The sequence below is a fragment of the Sminthopsis crassicaudata genome, chromosome 2 (assembly GCF_048593235.1).
Source record: "Sminthopsis crassicaudata isolate SCR6 chromosome 2, ASM4859323v1, whole genome shotgun sequence".
Classification (NCBI taxonomy): Eukaryota; Metazoa; Chordata; class Mammalia; order Dasyuromorphia; family Dasyuridae; genus Sminthopsis; species Sminthopsis crassicaudata.
The window spans coordinates 57,224,946-57,241,210 of NC_133618.1; the positions used below are offsets into that span (position 1 = coordinate 57,224,946).

The 16,265-nt window shown below is 43.2% G+C and overlaps 1 protein-coding gene across 1 annotated transcript in view; it reads left to right on the forward strand.

Moving 5' to 3' along the window:
• The first annotated feature begins 357 nt into the window (after positions 1-357).
• SLC38A8 (solute carrier family 38 member 8) overlaps positions 358-16,265 on the forward strand; it is a 28,722-nt gene continuing 12,814 nt past the window's right edge. The window contains exons 1-5 of the mRNA XM_074286355.1: positions 358-757; positions 6,857-7,055; positions 9,553-9,712; positions 10,399-10,500; positions 13,666-13,723. Coding sequence (XP_074142456.1) covers positions 569-757; positions 6,857-7,055; positions 9,553-9,712; positions 10,399-10,500; positions 13,666-13,723 — 708 coding nt within the window. The 5' untranslated portion in view covers positions 358-568. The remainder of the gene's footprint in view (positions 758-6,856; positions 7,056-9,552; positions 9,713-10,398; positions 10,501-13,665; positions 13,724-16,265) is intronic.

Below are 16,265 nucleotides of genomic sequence, written 5' to 3' on the forward strand. Positions count from 1 at the left end.
AACACACACACACACACACACACACACACACACACGCACACACCCTTTTTCTCCACTTAGGAGGATGAAAGGAGGCGTTGGGTGAGCAACATGTTTGGAATAGAGGAGAAGAGAGGCTATGTGAAGGGTTGGAACTTGAGGGATACACCTGAAGGCTACCTGTAAGAACATGGAACTGCAACTGGAGATGGATTGGTCATCACAGCTGAGCTAGGGAGCTGAGGGGGAGGTGTTTGGGGGTATGAGACAGAAGGAAAAGGAAAAAGGTGATAGGATGGGGCGGGGGAGGTCAGGGTAGAGCTGAAATTGGGTGATGAGGAAAGGGGCAGAAGAAAGAAAGGTACCTGGCTGAGAGGAGGGTGGAGTCTCTGTGAGACTCTCTTAAGTGGCTCAGTGGTTGGGGGAAATCAAAGTGCATTAATTGACTCCAAGTGAAGCTGGACAGAGAAACCTTGTTCTCCCCGGAGACAGAGCAGAGCTGAATTGACTCTTGGAGGAGGAGATCCGCTGGAGCAAGAAGAGGGAAAGTTTTGAAAACTGGACTATTTCCTCCCTTCCTTTTTCAAATATGGAAGAAGTGAACAGAGAAAAGACTGGTCTGTTGGACAAGCCCTCACTGGAAGTCAGGACACCGAGCTTATCCTCTGTCGGGGCTGTTTTTATTCTGCTGAAATCGGCTCTGGGAGCCGGACTCCTAAACTTTTCGTGGGCTTTCAGTCAAGCAGGCGGCATCGCCCCTGCCCTAATCATGGAGCTGGTAAGTGCCCGGGAACCTCCTGTGAATTCCTATGGAAGAGGTGGAAGAACTCAGCTGGAGTGGGATTTCTCTGGGGGGAGGAAGAAGGGGTTTGCAGCTCAAATAAAATTCAAGCCAAACTCAGCAAATGGGTATAAAATTGGTGTTATTTGATGAAATATTTTCTTTCCTTTTCCCTCTGACTTCAGTGGCGTGGACACCCCTTTTTCATCACTTCAGGGTGATGCTGATTATTCAGGGTCTTAGAGAGTGGCCCGGGAGTACTGAGAGGCTGACTGGTCCATGAGTGAGGTAGAGTAGAGAGGAGCCTAGGGTCTGGACTCAGAGGACCTGGATGCAAATAGGTTACTTAACCTCACTAGTCCTCAGCCATTTCATCTATTAAATGAGGGACTCAGACCCTCCAAGAGCCTTCAGAATTCTCAGTCCAAAACCACAATAGCTGGTCTTTTTGACAAGGCTGGTCCTCTCTGCCCACTACATCCTGCTACCCCTCCTCTGACCACAAAACGGAAAATCCTGTTTTAGGAAAAGATTTAAAAATAAATAATCCATTCTCTCTCTCTCTCTCTCTCTCTCTCTCTCTCTCTCTCTCTCTCTCTCTCTCTCTCTCTCTCTCTGTCTCTGTCTCTGTCTCTGTCTCTCTCTGTCTCTGTCTCTGTCTCTGTCTCTCTCTCTCTCTTTCTCTCTCTCTCTCTCTCTCTCTCTCTCTCTCTCTCTCTCTCTCTCTCTCTCTCTCTGTTTCTCTGTCTCTCTGTGTCTCTCCAGTTGTATGTCTCTGTGTCTCTCTCTGTATCTCTCTGTCTCTGTCTCTCTCCCCTCACAAGAACTGGCTCCTATCTCCATCTACTCTCTTTTTGGTCTAGCCTTCTTTCATATTAATACTCTTCACATGCTATCCCAGCTAAAAACCTTCACTTATTCTTGTTCTGCCCTCTTCCCATTTCTTTGCTCATGCTAGCCCTAGTCCCTAAAATGAGTTCTTCCCTTTTTCTTCTTTTCCTTTATGTCAAGCCTTCCATTCTCTTCTTCAAAATCTGACTCAGATCTCCCCCTCCTCTTCCTGGGAAAGGGAAATCTGTTTCCCCCTATATGAATTTCTCATAACCCCTTTGCTTATCCTCCCCTTTGTCCCTATCACATTCTACCTTATTATCATTTGTGTACATGCTGAGTCATTACAAACTGTTCAAGCTGGAAGGAATCTTGAACTTCCTCATTAACAGTGAGAGAGAGATAGAGAAAGAGACACAGAGACAGAGACACAGAGAGAGAGAAACAGAGAGGCTGAGAGAGACAGAGTCAGAGGGGGGAGAGAAGGAGGGAGAAACAGAAAGGGAGAGAGACAGAAACAGAAAGGTAAGGAGAGAGACAGAGGCATACAACTGGAAAGACAGAGGAGAGAGAGAAGGAGGAGGAGAAAAAGAAAAGAAAGGGTGAGAGAGGGAAAGAGAACAGAGATAGAGACAGAAATTTGAGGAAAATATAGAGAGGCACAAATATAGAGAGTAAAAGTCATCGAAAGAAAGAAAGCAAGAGAGAGTGAGAGAGAAAGAGAATAAGAGAAAAAGAGGAAGGAGAGACAGACAGATAATGAATAAAGCAAGGTTACTCACTGATTTAGTGATGGGGCTGGGACTAGAATCTGGATCTAATTCCCAGAGTAGTATTTTTTCATTTTGTTTTTATTTTTGCCAAGTACAGATAAAGCAAAAATGATCACTTCTCTGGTTTATCTTTTGAAAGAGGAAAGAGTGAGTAAATATTGAGACAGTTGGGTGCAGCAGAAAGAATATCAGACTTGTAGTTAGGAGGGATCTGAGTTCTGATCCTGCCTCTCAGAACTACTTTCCCTGTACCACGCACATATTTAAGACTGGGTCTCCCTGTCTTGCCCGCACCAGCCGCTCCTGATCCCCATACTTACCAGTATGAAAGCTTGCTCTGTTTTTCTGGTCCATTCTGGTTTGCTCCTCCTTAGTTGGGGGGCCTTCCACTTTCCACGGTTCACCATATTGGTGGCAGACTTAGTCCTGATTCTTGATTGACTTTTACCCTATTATAGCTCAGAATTCCCAGACTGAAAGCAATCCGCCAACCTCAGCCTCCCCAGCCGCAGGAAGAACGAGTGGGCTCCTCCCTGCCTGGCTGTCCCTTGGATTTTAGAGCAGGTGTCTTTAGCAGGTACCTGAGAAGAAGCAACGTCACAGTTGCCACAAGTCTTGTGTGTGTGTTGTTACTGAAATGGACAGTTCATGAAACTCTCTATTGGCGTTATCGCCAAGATTTGGTGACTTTCCCTACTTTAGATGACTTCTTGTATCTTCTTGCCTCTTGAGGATGGACCATGCTCTTTGCCATCTTGTATTCTCCAGCGTTTTGCACATAGTAGGTGCTTTAGGCTGGCTGCTCAGATTGGTACCCAACAAACCAGTCTAAAACTGGGACCAACTGAGCTGACTACAGTGACATAATTGTAAGGATTGTAGTTTTAACTGGAGAGGACAGAATTAGATGCAGATAGAAGCTATCTAGAAGCAGGGAGGAAACACTTTCTACCAAGGAGAACTGTTGCAAAATGGAAACAAGTGCCTTGAGAAGGATGGGCTTCTGCCCTTCCAGGCCTTCATGGAAGCTAGACACCCCCTTGTATCAATTACAGCAGAGATTCCTTTCTATTATGAGCTGGTGTAGATGGCAACTGAGATCCTTTCCAACTCTCAAATTCTAGAACTTTTCTTTCTCCAGGGAAAAACAATATTATCTTGTAATGAATTGACCATTCCCATGTATTCATCTTTTCTCTTCAATTAGATTTTTAAGCTCCTTTAGGACAGGATTTCACATTTATTCATATTTATCTGGATAAAATACATAAATTTCCCTCCTAATGCAGGGATATTTACATGATAGCGAATAAACAGTATTGGAGGTCTCATAGATTTATATTTTTCTCCTTGAGGAAAATAAAAATTTCCTTTGCTATTATTTGATTGAAAATATAAAGTTTATTGGCTTTATGGAAGTGTGATTTTTTAAATTTGTCTTTAAGGCTTTGTTTCCTCACTGAACTGTTGGGTAAAAATTTTTTCTCTTTAAACTTTTTGGATGAGCTGATGATGTCAGAGAAGATTGGAAACGAAAGTCTTCATTGACTCGGGCTACTGAGAAGAGAGCTAAGTAAAAAGTCAAGTCATAGTAGTGTGATTTGGGGATCGCAGAAGCAAGATACAGAAGGGATTGATTCCAATCTTCTTTTGATAATAACTGATTCTTGAACAGATCAAAGGAACTGAGGTTCAGAGAAAGTCTATGACTTTCCCAAAATCATTCAGTCAGGATTTACATGTGGGTCTTCTCATTTCAAAACTCTTTACTCTAAGTCCCGTCAAAAAAGCAAGAGGCTCCATGGTGTGACAGAAAGATTCCCTCCACTCTTTGCTTGAGTTGGAGGATCTGGCTAAGTTAATCAGAATCTTGGCTAAGCTACCTGTTATCTGAATGGTCTTGAAGAAAAAAATCACTTTAATCTCAGTTTCTTCAACTGCAAAATTAGGAAGTTAGAATAGACTAAAGGTTTTTAATCTGAGGTCTATGGGCCTTGTCAATCCATGAGCAAATTTTTTGGGGGGTGGTCCACAAATTTACATGGAAAGAAATTACATCTTAGAGTTTGGCTTGGTTTGGTTTGACTAATTTCTAACCGAAATTGAACATTTCCTTCAATTTTATTATATTTTCCTTCAATTATTTTAAAACATGATTCGAAGAAGGGGTTCATGAGCTTCACCAGTCTGCCAAGTTAGATTCTCTGGATTAAATGATCTTTAAGATCTAAAACTGTAATCCTAACTTTTTAAAAAAAAAATTATTATGTGTCTGTTAGGGTTGTGGTATATTAAACACCTACTATGTGTTAAGACCTACCAAAGGGGCCGATGACAAAAAAGGTTAAGAATTCCTGTTCTGTCTGAATCAGCTCATTTTATAGATGAGGGGACCAAACACCAAAGGGGAAGTGCTCACAAGGACTTTATAGTCAAGCCAGGAGGGAAAAAGACTATTCCATTGGAAAAGAGGAAGCACACACAGATTATTGACCTTCTGTCTCTTTCCTTAGATATCTTCATAGATAATCTACATCTTGAATTCAAACCCCTCTAGCCACTGTACTCCCCAGTCACGACCCTCTTCTGCTTTTATTTTAAAACCTGAATCCTTGAGGCTATCTTTGCCTACTTTAATTTCTATAATTGTCCAAATTAAAAGAACTGTAGAGATCATTTAGACTAACCCACTCATTTTATGGAGGAAAAAACAGATCTAGAGATGGGAACCAGCTGGGCCCTAACATTGCAAGCCCAGGGCTCAAATCCAGGTCCTCTGACCCCCAGATTCAGTGTTCTTTCTCTGACATATGGCTGAGTGGGAACAGATGCTATTTCTGAGGAGTGAATGGATTCTGGGATGTGTTTCAAGGAAGACCATGTGGCTGAACTGAGTTTTATCAATCCAGCTCTCTCTTAATCAGAGTACTTAAGCCTCTGGCAATAAGGAGAGAAATAATAACTCACATCAATATAGTGCCCTAAAGTTCTTCTAAAAATGTTTTAATCTTTTTTTTTAAGTCACTGAGACTTCTCTCCTTCCTAACAAATATGTTTAATCAAAATAAATCAATACATTGGCTGTGGGTGAGAATGTTTTTCACTTAGCACATTTATGGTCTATTAAACTTTTTCCCAAGGTAGCTAGGTGACACTGCAGTGGATATAAGCTGGGGTTGGAGTCAGGAAGTCTCACCTTTATGAATTCAATTCTGGTCTCACACACTAGCTGTGTGACTTGTAAGTCACCTAACTCTGTCTTCCTCAATTCTCTCATTTGTCAAATGAGCTGGAGAAGGAAATGGCAAACCACTCCAAAATCTTCGACCCCAAATGAGGTCACAATTAAAATGACTGAAGAGCAATTCTTTGCCAACACATAGGAAGAGGTAGGCTTCCCTATAAAGTTCTCTGAAGCCACAGTAGCTCACTGCATTGATGAAATCCCTTTGTGCTAATATGGTCACTATATAAATCACCATAGAATACAGTTTTAGATCTGGAAGGGACCTTCGATTTCCTCCAATCCAATTCTCTAATTTAATATGTGAGGGAACTGAAGCCCTGAGAGATTAAATAATCTCCCATGTTCACACAGCTCGAGGCAATATTTAAACTCAGATTTTCTCTCCACTGAATTATTTTCCTATTTATTTCACTCTGTATCAATTCACATGGCTTTCCCAAAAAATCCCCTGAATTCTTCATGCACCTAATTGCTTATGGTGCTTTAACATCCCATTATATTCATGCGTCACAATTTGTTGCCATTCACCAACAAATGTACCAGATCTTATGGTATCTTTCCCCTTTCTATTCCCCCTTTTCTTGTGGTATCTGCCCTAACCCCACTATGCTCCTGATCCTACTTCTCTTCCTTATAACTAACTCTGTTAGGATGCTCAGTTCCTTCCAGGATTCAGTCTGCCAGCTATGGGCACGGTCCATCCTCATGAAACTTCCTTCCACCAGAGAACTTGCCCTTTCCATCATTAGTTATTAAAACCCTTTCTGTGCTCTCCCAAATCCTCTTCATATTTTACAATCCTGATGTCGATTGTATCCCATCATTTTGCCTGTAACCCCTTCCTCTAAGTAAACATGCCTTTTATCAAAGAGAGCGGCCATTGTGAATTCTTCACCTGGCCGAACTCCATTATCTGGTGTCTACATCAGCCCCATCGGGTTAAGAACCTTTGATTTAGAAGGTTTGGATTTTATCCATTTCTAAATTCTACCATAGGGATAAGATAATGATCTTTGGATCCTTGTTTAAGAGCCACAATAGAATTCTAAATCCTGCAGTCCTCCTCCAGGGATAAGGTGATGGTGGAAGAGACTTATTTAGTATGGCCTGTGGAGTGTGAGTTTGGATTGGAGGGCACAAAGGGCATGGCCCCTGAACATCCCTGCTTTTGCCCTGCCTGTGTCCTTGACGAGGACGGCTGGCAGTCCCAGCCCAGTTTTACTGAAAGGTCTTTTTTTTTGACAGGTGTCTCTAGTCTTCCTCATTAGCGGCCTGGTCATCCTGGCTTACGCCGCCTCTGTCAGTGGCCAGTCTACCTATCAGGGTGTGGTCAGAGTGCTCTGCGGATCGGCCATTGGGAAGCTCTGCGAAATCTGCTTCATCGTGGATATGTTCATGATTTCTGTGGCCTTCCTGAAGGTTGTAGGGGATCAGATGGACAAATGTAAGCACTTCCCTTTTGGTGTTTTCTGGAGAATTTATCGCCTCCCATCGCGAGGCCCCCCCCTCCAACTTTGATGGGCTTCCCTCTTTTGGATTGTGGCTCCAGGTTTGCAAAAGCACTTTTCTTGTGAGCTAGGTAGGCTCAGAGAAAGAAGGGAGTTAGGGTCGTGGAGGCAATGAACTGGAGAGCTGGAATGCTTATTGGTTTAATTTCATGACAACCCCTCCCTCACCTGCCAGAAACTATCATAATTAACCAGTAAGCTAAACTAAATTAAAATTTAATTCTGTCCTGTCATGGGTCCCCTGAAAACTTCAAGGCTTTCATGCCATGTCTGTTGAAAAACTGGGCTGGGGAATGTCATGTCAGCAGCTGGACATCTCTTTTCCTTCAGTGTCCTAGAAAAGTGCACATTTTCCTGGTTGATGGTAATGAAAAAAAAAAAAAAACTCAAGTGAATTTTCATTCCAATTCTCATTCTGCCCCAGGGAATACTGTTTGTATGATCTTTTTTTAAAATTATAATTTTATTGATGCAGCTAGGTGGTGCAGTGGATAGACCAGACCTGGAGTCAGGAAAGCCTGAGCACTTAGTAGTTGTGTGACTGTGGGCTTTCCTTAACCTCCGGCTGTCTCAGTGTCTTTATCTGTAAAATGGGGATGATAATAATAGCACCTACTTTCTCTAGATGGTGAAGGGATGGAATGCTGGACCTGGATTTGGGAAGATTTGAGATCGAATCTAGCTTCAGACAGTGTGGGACTCTGGAAAAGTCACTTTACCCTGTTTATCTCAGTTTCCTCATCTGTCAAATGAGCTGGAAAAGAAAATGGCAAACTACCAATTGGGGTCGCAAAGAGTAGAACATGATTGAAACAACTGAAAAACAACAAAAAGAATCACCTAGGATTGTTGTAAGGATTAAACAAGATAAGTTGTCCCAAAAGCCTTAGTGCAGTTTTAAACTATTAAAGCTTAAAGTTCTAGGGCATAATTTGTAGAGCATTTTGCAAGCTTAAAGCATGATAACAATGCTAGCTGTTGATGCCTTTTATTTTTACATCACTCACTTCTGCATGTATACCTGTTCCCCAGACCAGTGATTTTTTCCTTTGTAACAAAGAAAAACAGTACTGAAAAACCAAGAGATGCAATTATCTCCTCCAGGCATTGAGAGTCTCCCACCCTCCTAAGGAAAGGAAGGAGAGTTTGCATTGTTCTTAAGTGTTTTGCTTTGTATGGTTTTATCTAGGTGGATGTTTATACATGTTTTTATTTAAAAAGTCTGAGAATGGACCACCTCAAGTGTAAAGAATAGACAGGGGTGTCTGAGTACATGATGATGATGATGATGATACTGCTAACACAATAATAGCTCCAATTTTTGCATCACTTCAAGATTTAAAAATACTTTCTCCAATAACAACCCTATGAGATAGGGAAATGTATCCCACTTTACACATGAAGAAACTGAGGCACAGTAAATTATATAATAACTGGCAAATCCAGGACTTGAATCCAGATCTTCTGACTAAATGAGTTGTTTCATCTTTTTATCATGGTGCCCTGCCTTTTCTGAGGCAGGAAAATGCCCCCCTAGAAACCATGGACTTGATAAAAGCTTCACAGTAACAATAATAACTTATATGGGCATCAAACTTTGGTGGTTACCAAACATAGTGTATACTTGGCAGTTTTGATAACTAGCCTCTGTACCAAAGTCAGCTTGCAGAAGTCGTGGGAGTTCTTTCACTGGACTCCTGGGAATTTCTGCTGAAGATTCTTCATCTTTTTTTCTTTTTTTATCAAAGTTTTTTATTTTCAAAACACACGAATGGGTAATTTGCATCATTCACCTTTGCCAAACCTTGTGTTCTAAATTTTTCCCTCCCTTCCCCCCGCCTCCTCCCCTAGATTCATTATATGTTAAACATGTGCAGTTCTTCTATACATATTTCCACAATCATCTTGCTGCACAAGAAAAATCAGATCAAAAAGGGAAAAATGAGAAAAAAAACAAAATGCAAGCAAACAAGAAAAAGATTACAATACTATGTTGTGATCCACAATCAGTTCCCACGATCCTCTCTCTGGGTACAGATGGCTCTCTCTATGATAGACCATTGGAACTGGCCTGAGTCATCTCGTTGTTGAGAAGAGCCACATCCGTCAGACTTGATCATCATATAAATCCTGTTGCCATGCACAATGATCTCCTGGTCTGGCTCACTTCACTTAGCTTTAGTTCACTTCGTCTTACTGTTGACAGCATCCCTCCTGTTCTCCTGGGGATCTGCAGTGGCCCAAGTATGATTGGATTGGAGTTCTTGGAACTGGGTTGGAACCCCAACTCTGCTACATAATGCCTGGGTGACTTCAGGCAAGGGGGACCTTTTTGGGTCTTGGTTCCCCATTGAAAAATGAAGAAATTGAATTTCGTGGTCTCTGAGGGGCTTTTTGGCTCCATGATCTGATTTTCCTTTCTGTTCTCTCCAGTGTGTGACTTTTTCTTGCCAAATGAAACCCTCAGTGGGAGTGTCTCAGCTGTCCCTCAGCCCTGGTATATAGATCAACGCTTTACGCTGTCCATCCTCTGCATCCTCATCATTTTCCCTCTCTCTTCTCCTCGGGAAATCAGCTTCCAGAAATATACAAGGTACATGCACATTTTGGGGTCGCTCCCTGGGAAGAGTGAGGACATGCTAAGTTTGGAAGTTTGAGGATTTTTCTCATGCATTTTGTCTGGCCTTTTTTTGGCTCGAGATTAGGGAAGGGATGAGGGTGTCAGTGATTACATTTGTCCAGTAAACACACATCCTTTTGGGGATGGTTCAGTATGATTTCAGTAGTATAGGAAACTCTCAGCCTGTAACTTAGAATCTTAAATAGTTTGGCTGGGGAAACTGAGAGTTTTGGGGGAGTTGTCCATGGTCACACAGGCTGGATGAATCAGAGGCAGCAAGTCTGGACCTCTTTTTATCATGATAAACTATTTTTCCCACATGGAAATAAAAACTCAGACTTAGGGCCGAAGGGCAGGGGACGTTCCTGAGGACAGGAGCCAGGTGTCTTGCCGGCCTCCCCATTCCCTTCTCAAATATGGTTTTCAGGTCATTTTTATCCAGGAGGAGGGGAGGGCAGGACCTTTGAGTCGTGTGTAAATTCTGGCCCCATCTCTGGCTCAGCCGCTAACACGGCAGCCAGGAAGCCAGCCAGGTACGGCGCCCATTTGGCTGGGCTTCTTGTTTCTCATTCATTCATTTTAACCTGATTACAGGCCAAGTGAGCCCAGACTCAGCTCAATGGGAGAATCCAGCTAAGCACTGTGTCTGTGTGTGTTAGCATCCTAGGTACGCTGGCTGCCTCCTATCTGAGCCTCGTCATTGTGGTGAAGTACTACCTGAAGCCCGACAGCCTCGGTCCTGAGCCCCAGCGGTCACCGAGGTGGGTGTCGGGGAGCTGGCTGCTCCTGGTCCTCGGGCAGAAAATGGAGAACAATGGCAACCCAGCAGGCACTTTCCAAGCACTCTCATGTCCCAGGCACCTTGCAGGATTTGGGGATTGCAAAGACAAAAATAAAGTTTTCTCCCTTCAAGGAGTTTGTATTCCGTTGGGGTGAAAGGGAAGTATGGCAGCAGCCTGTTCTAGAAAACCCGTCCTGATCCCATTTGTACTTGTAGGCCAAAAGAGTCTAGTTGTAGCTGGAAGGGGTCTTAGAGCCTTTAAGTCTAATGGGTTAGACTTTCACAGATGAGGAAGCTGAGAGAAATGTAGCTGTCATCAGGGTAGAGCTAGAAGGTGTTTTTGAGATTATGAGGCTCCACATTGCGTCTCCACAGGAAATTGAGATGGAGTGACTTGTCCAAAGTCAAAGTCTGACTGCTTGTGACCTCATTTGGGATTTTCCTGGCAAAGATACTGAAGTGATTTGCTATTTCCTTCTCCAGCCCATTTGACAGATGGGAAAACTGAGGCAAACAGAGTTAAGTAGTTTGGCCAGGGTCACATAGCTGGTCAGTGCCTGAGACTGGGCTTGAACCACTGTGCCACCGAGTGCCCATAGTTAAGGCTGGGGCTGGAATGCAGGCTGTGCTCTGGTTGAGAATCCCCAGCACATCATTACTTCCTTCTCTCTGTATCATGCTGAAAATCCCTCACATTTACAATTGTCTCATTAGATCTTTGCAACCCTATGACAAAAGACAGGGAATATTCTCCCCATTTTGTGGGTGAAGAAACTGAGGATTGGGGTGGTTTAAATGATTTGTCCAAGATGACAACATTGCAGCAGACGGACCAGAGAAGGGCCGACTACCACCTCTTGTTGCCTCTGGACAAGTTAGTCATATAATCGGGGCCTCCGCTTCCCGGTCTGTAAAATGAGAGGGTCAGATTAGGTCATCCCCCCCTGTTGTGAAATTTTATGACCTTTCGTGGCCAGTGAGTGATGAGCTGGGCCTAAAATCTAGGTCCTGTGATCGCCAGGCGGGGCCCCTCTCCAGCAGAGCCCACAGGGCCTCTGTACTGGGATGGATGAGAATGAATGGGCGTCCACACGGCCAAGAAAAGCATCATATCCAAACACAACCAGTGGCAGGACCATTCGTGGATTAGGAGCTAATTAAAAGGGCCTGGTTGGGCCTGGGGCATAAAAGGTGAAAGATCCACCGTGGGGACCATAGCAATGGTAGAGGAAGGTCCCTAGGTTCTGTAGCATAGCTTGGCAAATACAGAGTGAATAGTCCTGGGTTGGGAGGCAGCATAGGGGTGCTAGTCAACAAACATTTATTAGGTGCCTACTGTATGGCAGGCACTCTGCTAAGCACAGAGGATATAAGGAAAGGCAAGAACAGTTCCTGCTCTCAAGATGTTCCCAGTCTAATGGTGGAGAAAACGTGCAAAGCACTGAGAGAGAGAGAAAACATTTGGAAATAACCACTAAGACAAAGGAGGGTAGGAAGAGTCTTCTCTGTGGAACTTCAGTTGAGTCGAAGGAAGCTAGGAGCTAGAGATGAGGAGGAGGAGCGCCCCGGCCATGGGAGACTGTCAGGGAGAATGCCTGTAGTCAGGAGGAGTGTTTGGTGGGAGGAACGTTACTGAAGTGAAGTGAAGAGAATGCAAGGGATATAAGGAGGAAGGAAACTAAAAGGGTGGGAGGGGACCTGGTTATGAGGGGCTTTAAAAGTCAGGGGATTTTATATTTGATTCTGGAGACAAAAGGGAGCCCCCAGAATTGACGTGATCAAACTTGAGTTTTTTGGATTCACCCATTTTAATTTGTCCAACCCTTTGTGATCCCATCTGGAGTTTTCTCAACAAAGATATTGGAGTGGTTTTTGCCATTTCTTTCCCCGGCTCATTTTATAGATGAAGAAACAGAGTAAAGTGACTTGTCCAGAGTGAGTGAGGCTGTATTTGAACTCAGGTCCTCCTCACTCCAGACTCAGCATCTATATCATACTTTTCTGCCCCAAAATCTATTCAATATTTGAATGAAAGATTGATTAGAACTGGTGGGTATTTAAGGCAGAGAGACCCCCTCTCCAAGGAAGCCATTGCAATAGTCTAAGGTTGAGGTGACGAAGGTCTGCTCTAAGGTGGTCCGTGTCAGAGGAGTGAAGTAGATAAGATACCTGATAAAGATAGAAACAACTGATTGAATCACAGAGAGGGTAAAGTGTGAGGGGCTGAGGTTTTAAACTTGGGTTGACCGGAAGGATGGAGGTAAGAAGGAGATTAGAAGGAGGGGGGCACGGGAGGGGTGTGATGATGAGTTAAGATGTTTATAAAATGCCTAGTTCTAGGTTGTCCAATAGACAGACAGAGAAGTAAGAGTTACAGTCAGGAGAAAGGTAAAGGCTGAATTAGGAAATTGGAGACTCAAATGCATAAGAGATGATAGTTGAAACCCGGGAGCTGGAGAGAAAAGAGAAGAGTCTAGGATGGAGTCTTATATGACCTGGATATAGAACAGTGAAAGGAGAGGGAGAAGGAAGGGGGAATGGACTCAGGGTTTGTAGATCATGGGAGGAGTTGGCAGGTACAATTAAATGATTTCTTGGGAGTCACACAGAGGATCATTTCAGAAACCACTGGAGTCCATCTGTTTCTCTCAGTGGCACCAGATGGTCAGGGGTAGAGCCGAAATGCCAGTAAGAGCCGTACATCAGCAATGGCCCTGAAAGTTAATTTCCACAATCTCTGGGTATTCATTGCAGCCAGGAGCTAGGGAAATGGCAGATAATGCCCCAAGCTGCAGTCAGAATCCTAGAGTCACCCACAAGTACACATGCTTCAGCTCCTTGCCCTGTTCTGTGCCTTCCTTTGCTCATGGCAAACAGGTTGTTGAAGGATAAGGGTACAAATTCCTCCTCTCCCTTCCCCTCCATCCTAGAGAGGAACCAGCAGGATTGTATCCCATTCATCCCTCTGGGCTGAGAGCAGCCAGTGATCAAAGGCACTTCTCTGTCTTTTCCAAAGCCTGATTTTTATCTTGTGTGATTAAAAGCAGAATGTTTCCTGATATCCATTTGTACTTTCCCTACCTCAAATGTTAACTGGGATTCCAGTTTTTCTTTTTATTAAACACCTGGTTTCATCTGTTTACAGGCCTTCCTCCTGGCTTGCTGTATTTAATGTATTCCCCACCATCTGCTTTGGATTTCAGGTAATTTTAATTTGAGCATAGAAAGAAAAAAGCTTTAACTTTTTCCCTCTCATGGGTTGCCATGGTTAAAGAATTTGTCACCCAGTGGCCAATCTTTTGCTAATGAGCCTTTTCAGATTCAAGCAGGCTGGGCACTGGAGGAAAGATAAAATCTTTTGTCTAGGATTGATTCTAAGATTTTCCCTTTTTGGTAGAATCACCCAATCAATGAATAAGCATTTTTAAAATACCTCTTCTGAGTCAAGCACTGTGCCTGACAAAAATAATCTGCTCCTACCCTCAAGAATCTTCAATTTGATCAGGGGAAATTGATTAAATATAATTAAAACACATAAAGCCATTACAGAAAAACTCTGGGGAGTGGGAATCAAGGCAGTTAAGGGGGTTGGAGCTTGGAGATTATGGAAGGCATGGCAGGATGGCCATTGCAAAGCCATGGACAGACACAGGAAGAGTGAACCCACTTCATAGAACAGGACATATAGTAAGACTAGAAAGGTATGGTTGGGCCCAGGTTATGAAGAGCTTCAAATGTTCCAAAGGAACATTTGTTCCTTTGTTCCAAAGGAACATTTGTTCCTTTGTTCTAAAGGAACATTTGTTCCTATGTTCGAGACTGAAGATAATGAGGAGCTTAGCAAGCAGAGGGAGAGTTGACACGGTCAGATATAAACTTTTGGAAAATTACTTTGTCAGCTGTGTGGAAGATGGATTAAATGGAAGGAGATTTATCAGGGACCTGCAATATGCCCGCAGGTAGATTGCATAATCCAGTCTGCAATATGCCTTTGAGAATCCAGGGTCATGTTGACACTGTGATGAAATACTAGAGTTGGACTTGAATGATATAGAAGATAGCCTCCAGTAAATGAAGGAGCAAAGCAGAAGGGGAAATGGGCTAGTCATATGATACGACCTAGGGACAGTCTGAGTATGTGGGACTGGTGCCCACAGAGCATAGAGACCTAGAAGGGATAGCTCCAGACTTGTTGGGCACGTGATCTTTAGGAGATTCACAGAAAGACAATGACAAGAATTGCATGGGATGTTTGGGCAGCCATGTATGTCAGTGGAGAGATCAACTATTTGGATGAGGTCTCAGATCCCACTGACATACGTGTGTGTGTTTGTGTGAATTAATTTGTGCAGTATTTTTAGAAGAAATATTTAAGCACTGCTGAATGCACAATAATATACTAGGTGATAGAGGGAGATGTGAAATTTAGAGAAGACAGTCCCCTCCTATCACTCAGTCTAATAGAGAATAGGAAATAGAAGTAATTAACACAAATTGAGTCAAAAAATATTTATTGAGCACCTACTATGTACCAGGCACATCGAACTCATTGTTCAATATCCATGGGGAAGGTCATTTTTCAACTTCCCAGGGATCAAGAACCTTTTCCTGTAGAAGGCAGCAGATAATTTGGGTGGGAATTCAACAGGTGAAGAGGGAGAAGGGAAAAGCTCCAGGGACAATCCGAATATAGTCAGAGCAAAGGGAAAATCTTAGGCCGTTGGTGAGTTTGGGGACTGGAGAGTCGTTCAGTGTGGTTGAGAATAAACTTGGAGGGGAGCCACTTTAAACAAGGTCAGAGAGTCAGGGCGCTTGCTGTGCCAATATTGGGCAGTTATCTACTATCTTGTTGCAGTTTCTAGATGCTAGAGGGTTTTGAATTCCAGGCTGAGGAATTTGAATCTGGCTCGGGAGGAGATCTAGAAGCAAGTGACCCTAGTTCTTCTGGGGGCCTCCCTTCCCTTCCCCACTGGGAAACTCAAGAGAGAGAGAGAGAGTGGAGGATGTGGGTCTCTCAGAAAGTTAGATATTCCGGGGATACTAACTACTAACCCAAGGGACTTTTTCCTGCACTTCTAAATATCTGGGACGTGCTCTTAGGGCTAGTTAAGCCTTCATTGAGATATAGTGACCCTTCCTGCTGATTGCTTCCCTCACCTCCCTTTCCAGTACTGGCTACTTTTACCTGGTACTACATGGTGGGGGAGTCAGAATACCCCTTATTCCCACCACTATTTCCAGATTCTTCCCCTGCCACTAGCACTCAAGGCATTCTCCTCCTTTAGATTCTGGAGGATGGTACAGCTAGGACATTCTCCTTTCTTAATGAATTCAGTGTCTGACTTGCAGTCTTTCATTTGGGGATTTTGGCATACATTTAGCTATCCCTCAAATTTCCTAATGTCCCAGATCCCCGATCTACTCAAGACCCCAAATCTATGCTTCCACAACACGTCAACTGCTCAGAAATGGTCATACAATAATTTCTTAGTGTCACCCCCAGATTTTCTACTTCTAGGTTCATGAACACTGAAATTCCTTTACTGGCTCATCATCTTTTATCATTCCATCTTTCCTTATGTCTTATGATCCTAACTCTTTTCTTCTTCTGAACTAGACCACTAATCCCTCTACCATCACCAGGATATCACTGGCTACATTCTTCTCCCTTCTATATCTGGATTGCATGGTAAACCAATGGTATATTACCATCTATTCTTTTTTTAATTAAAGTTTTTATTTTCA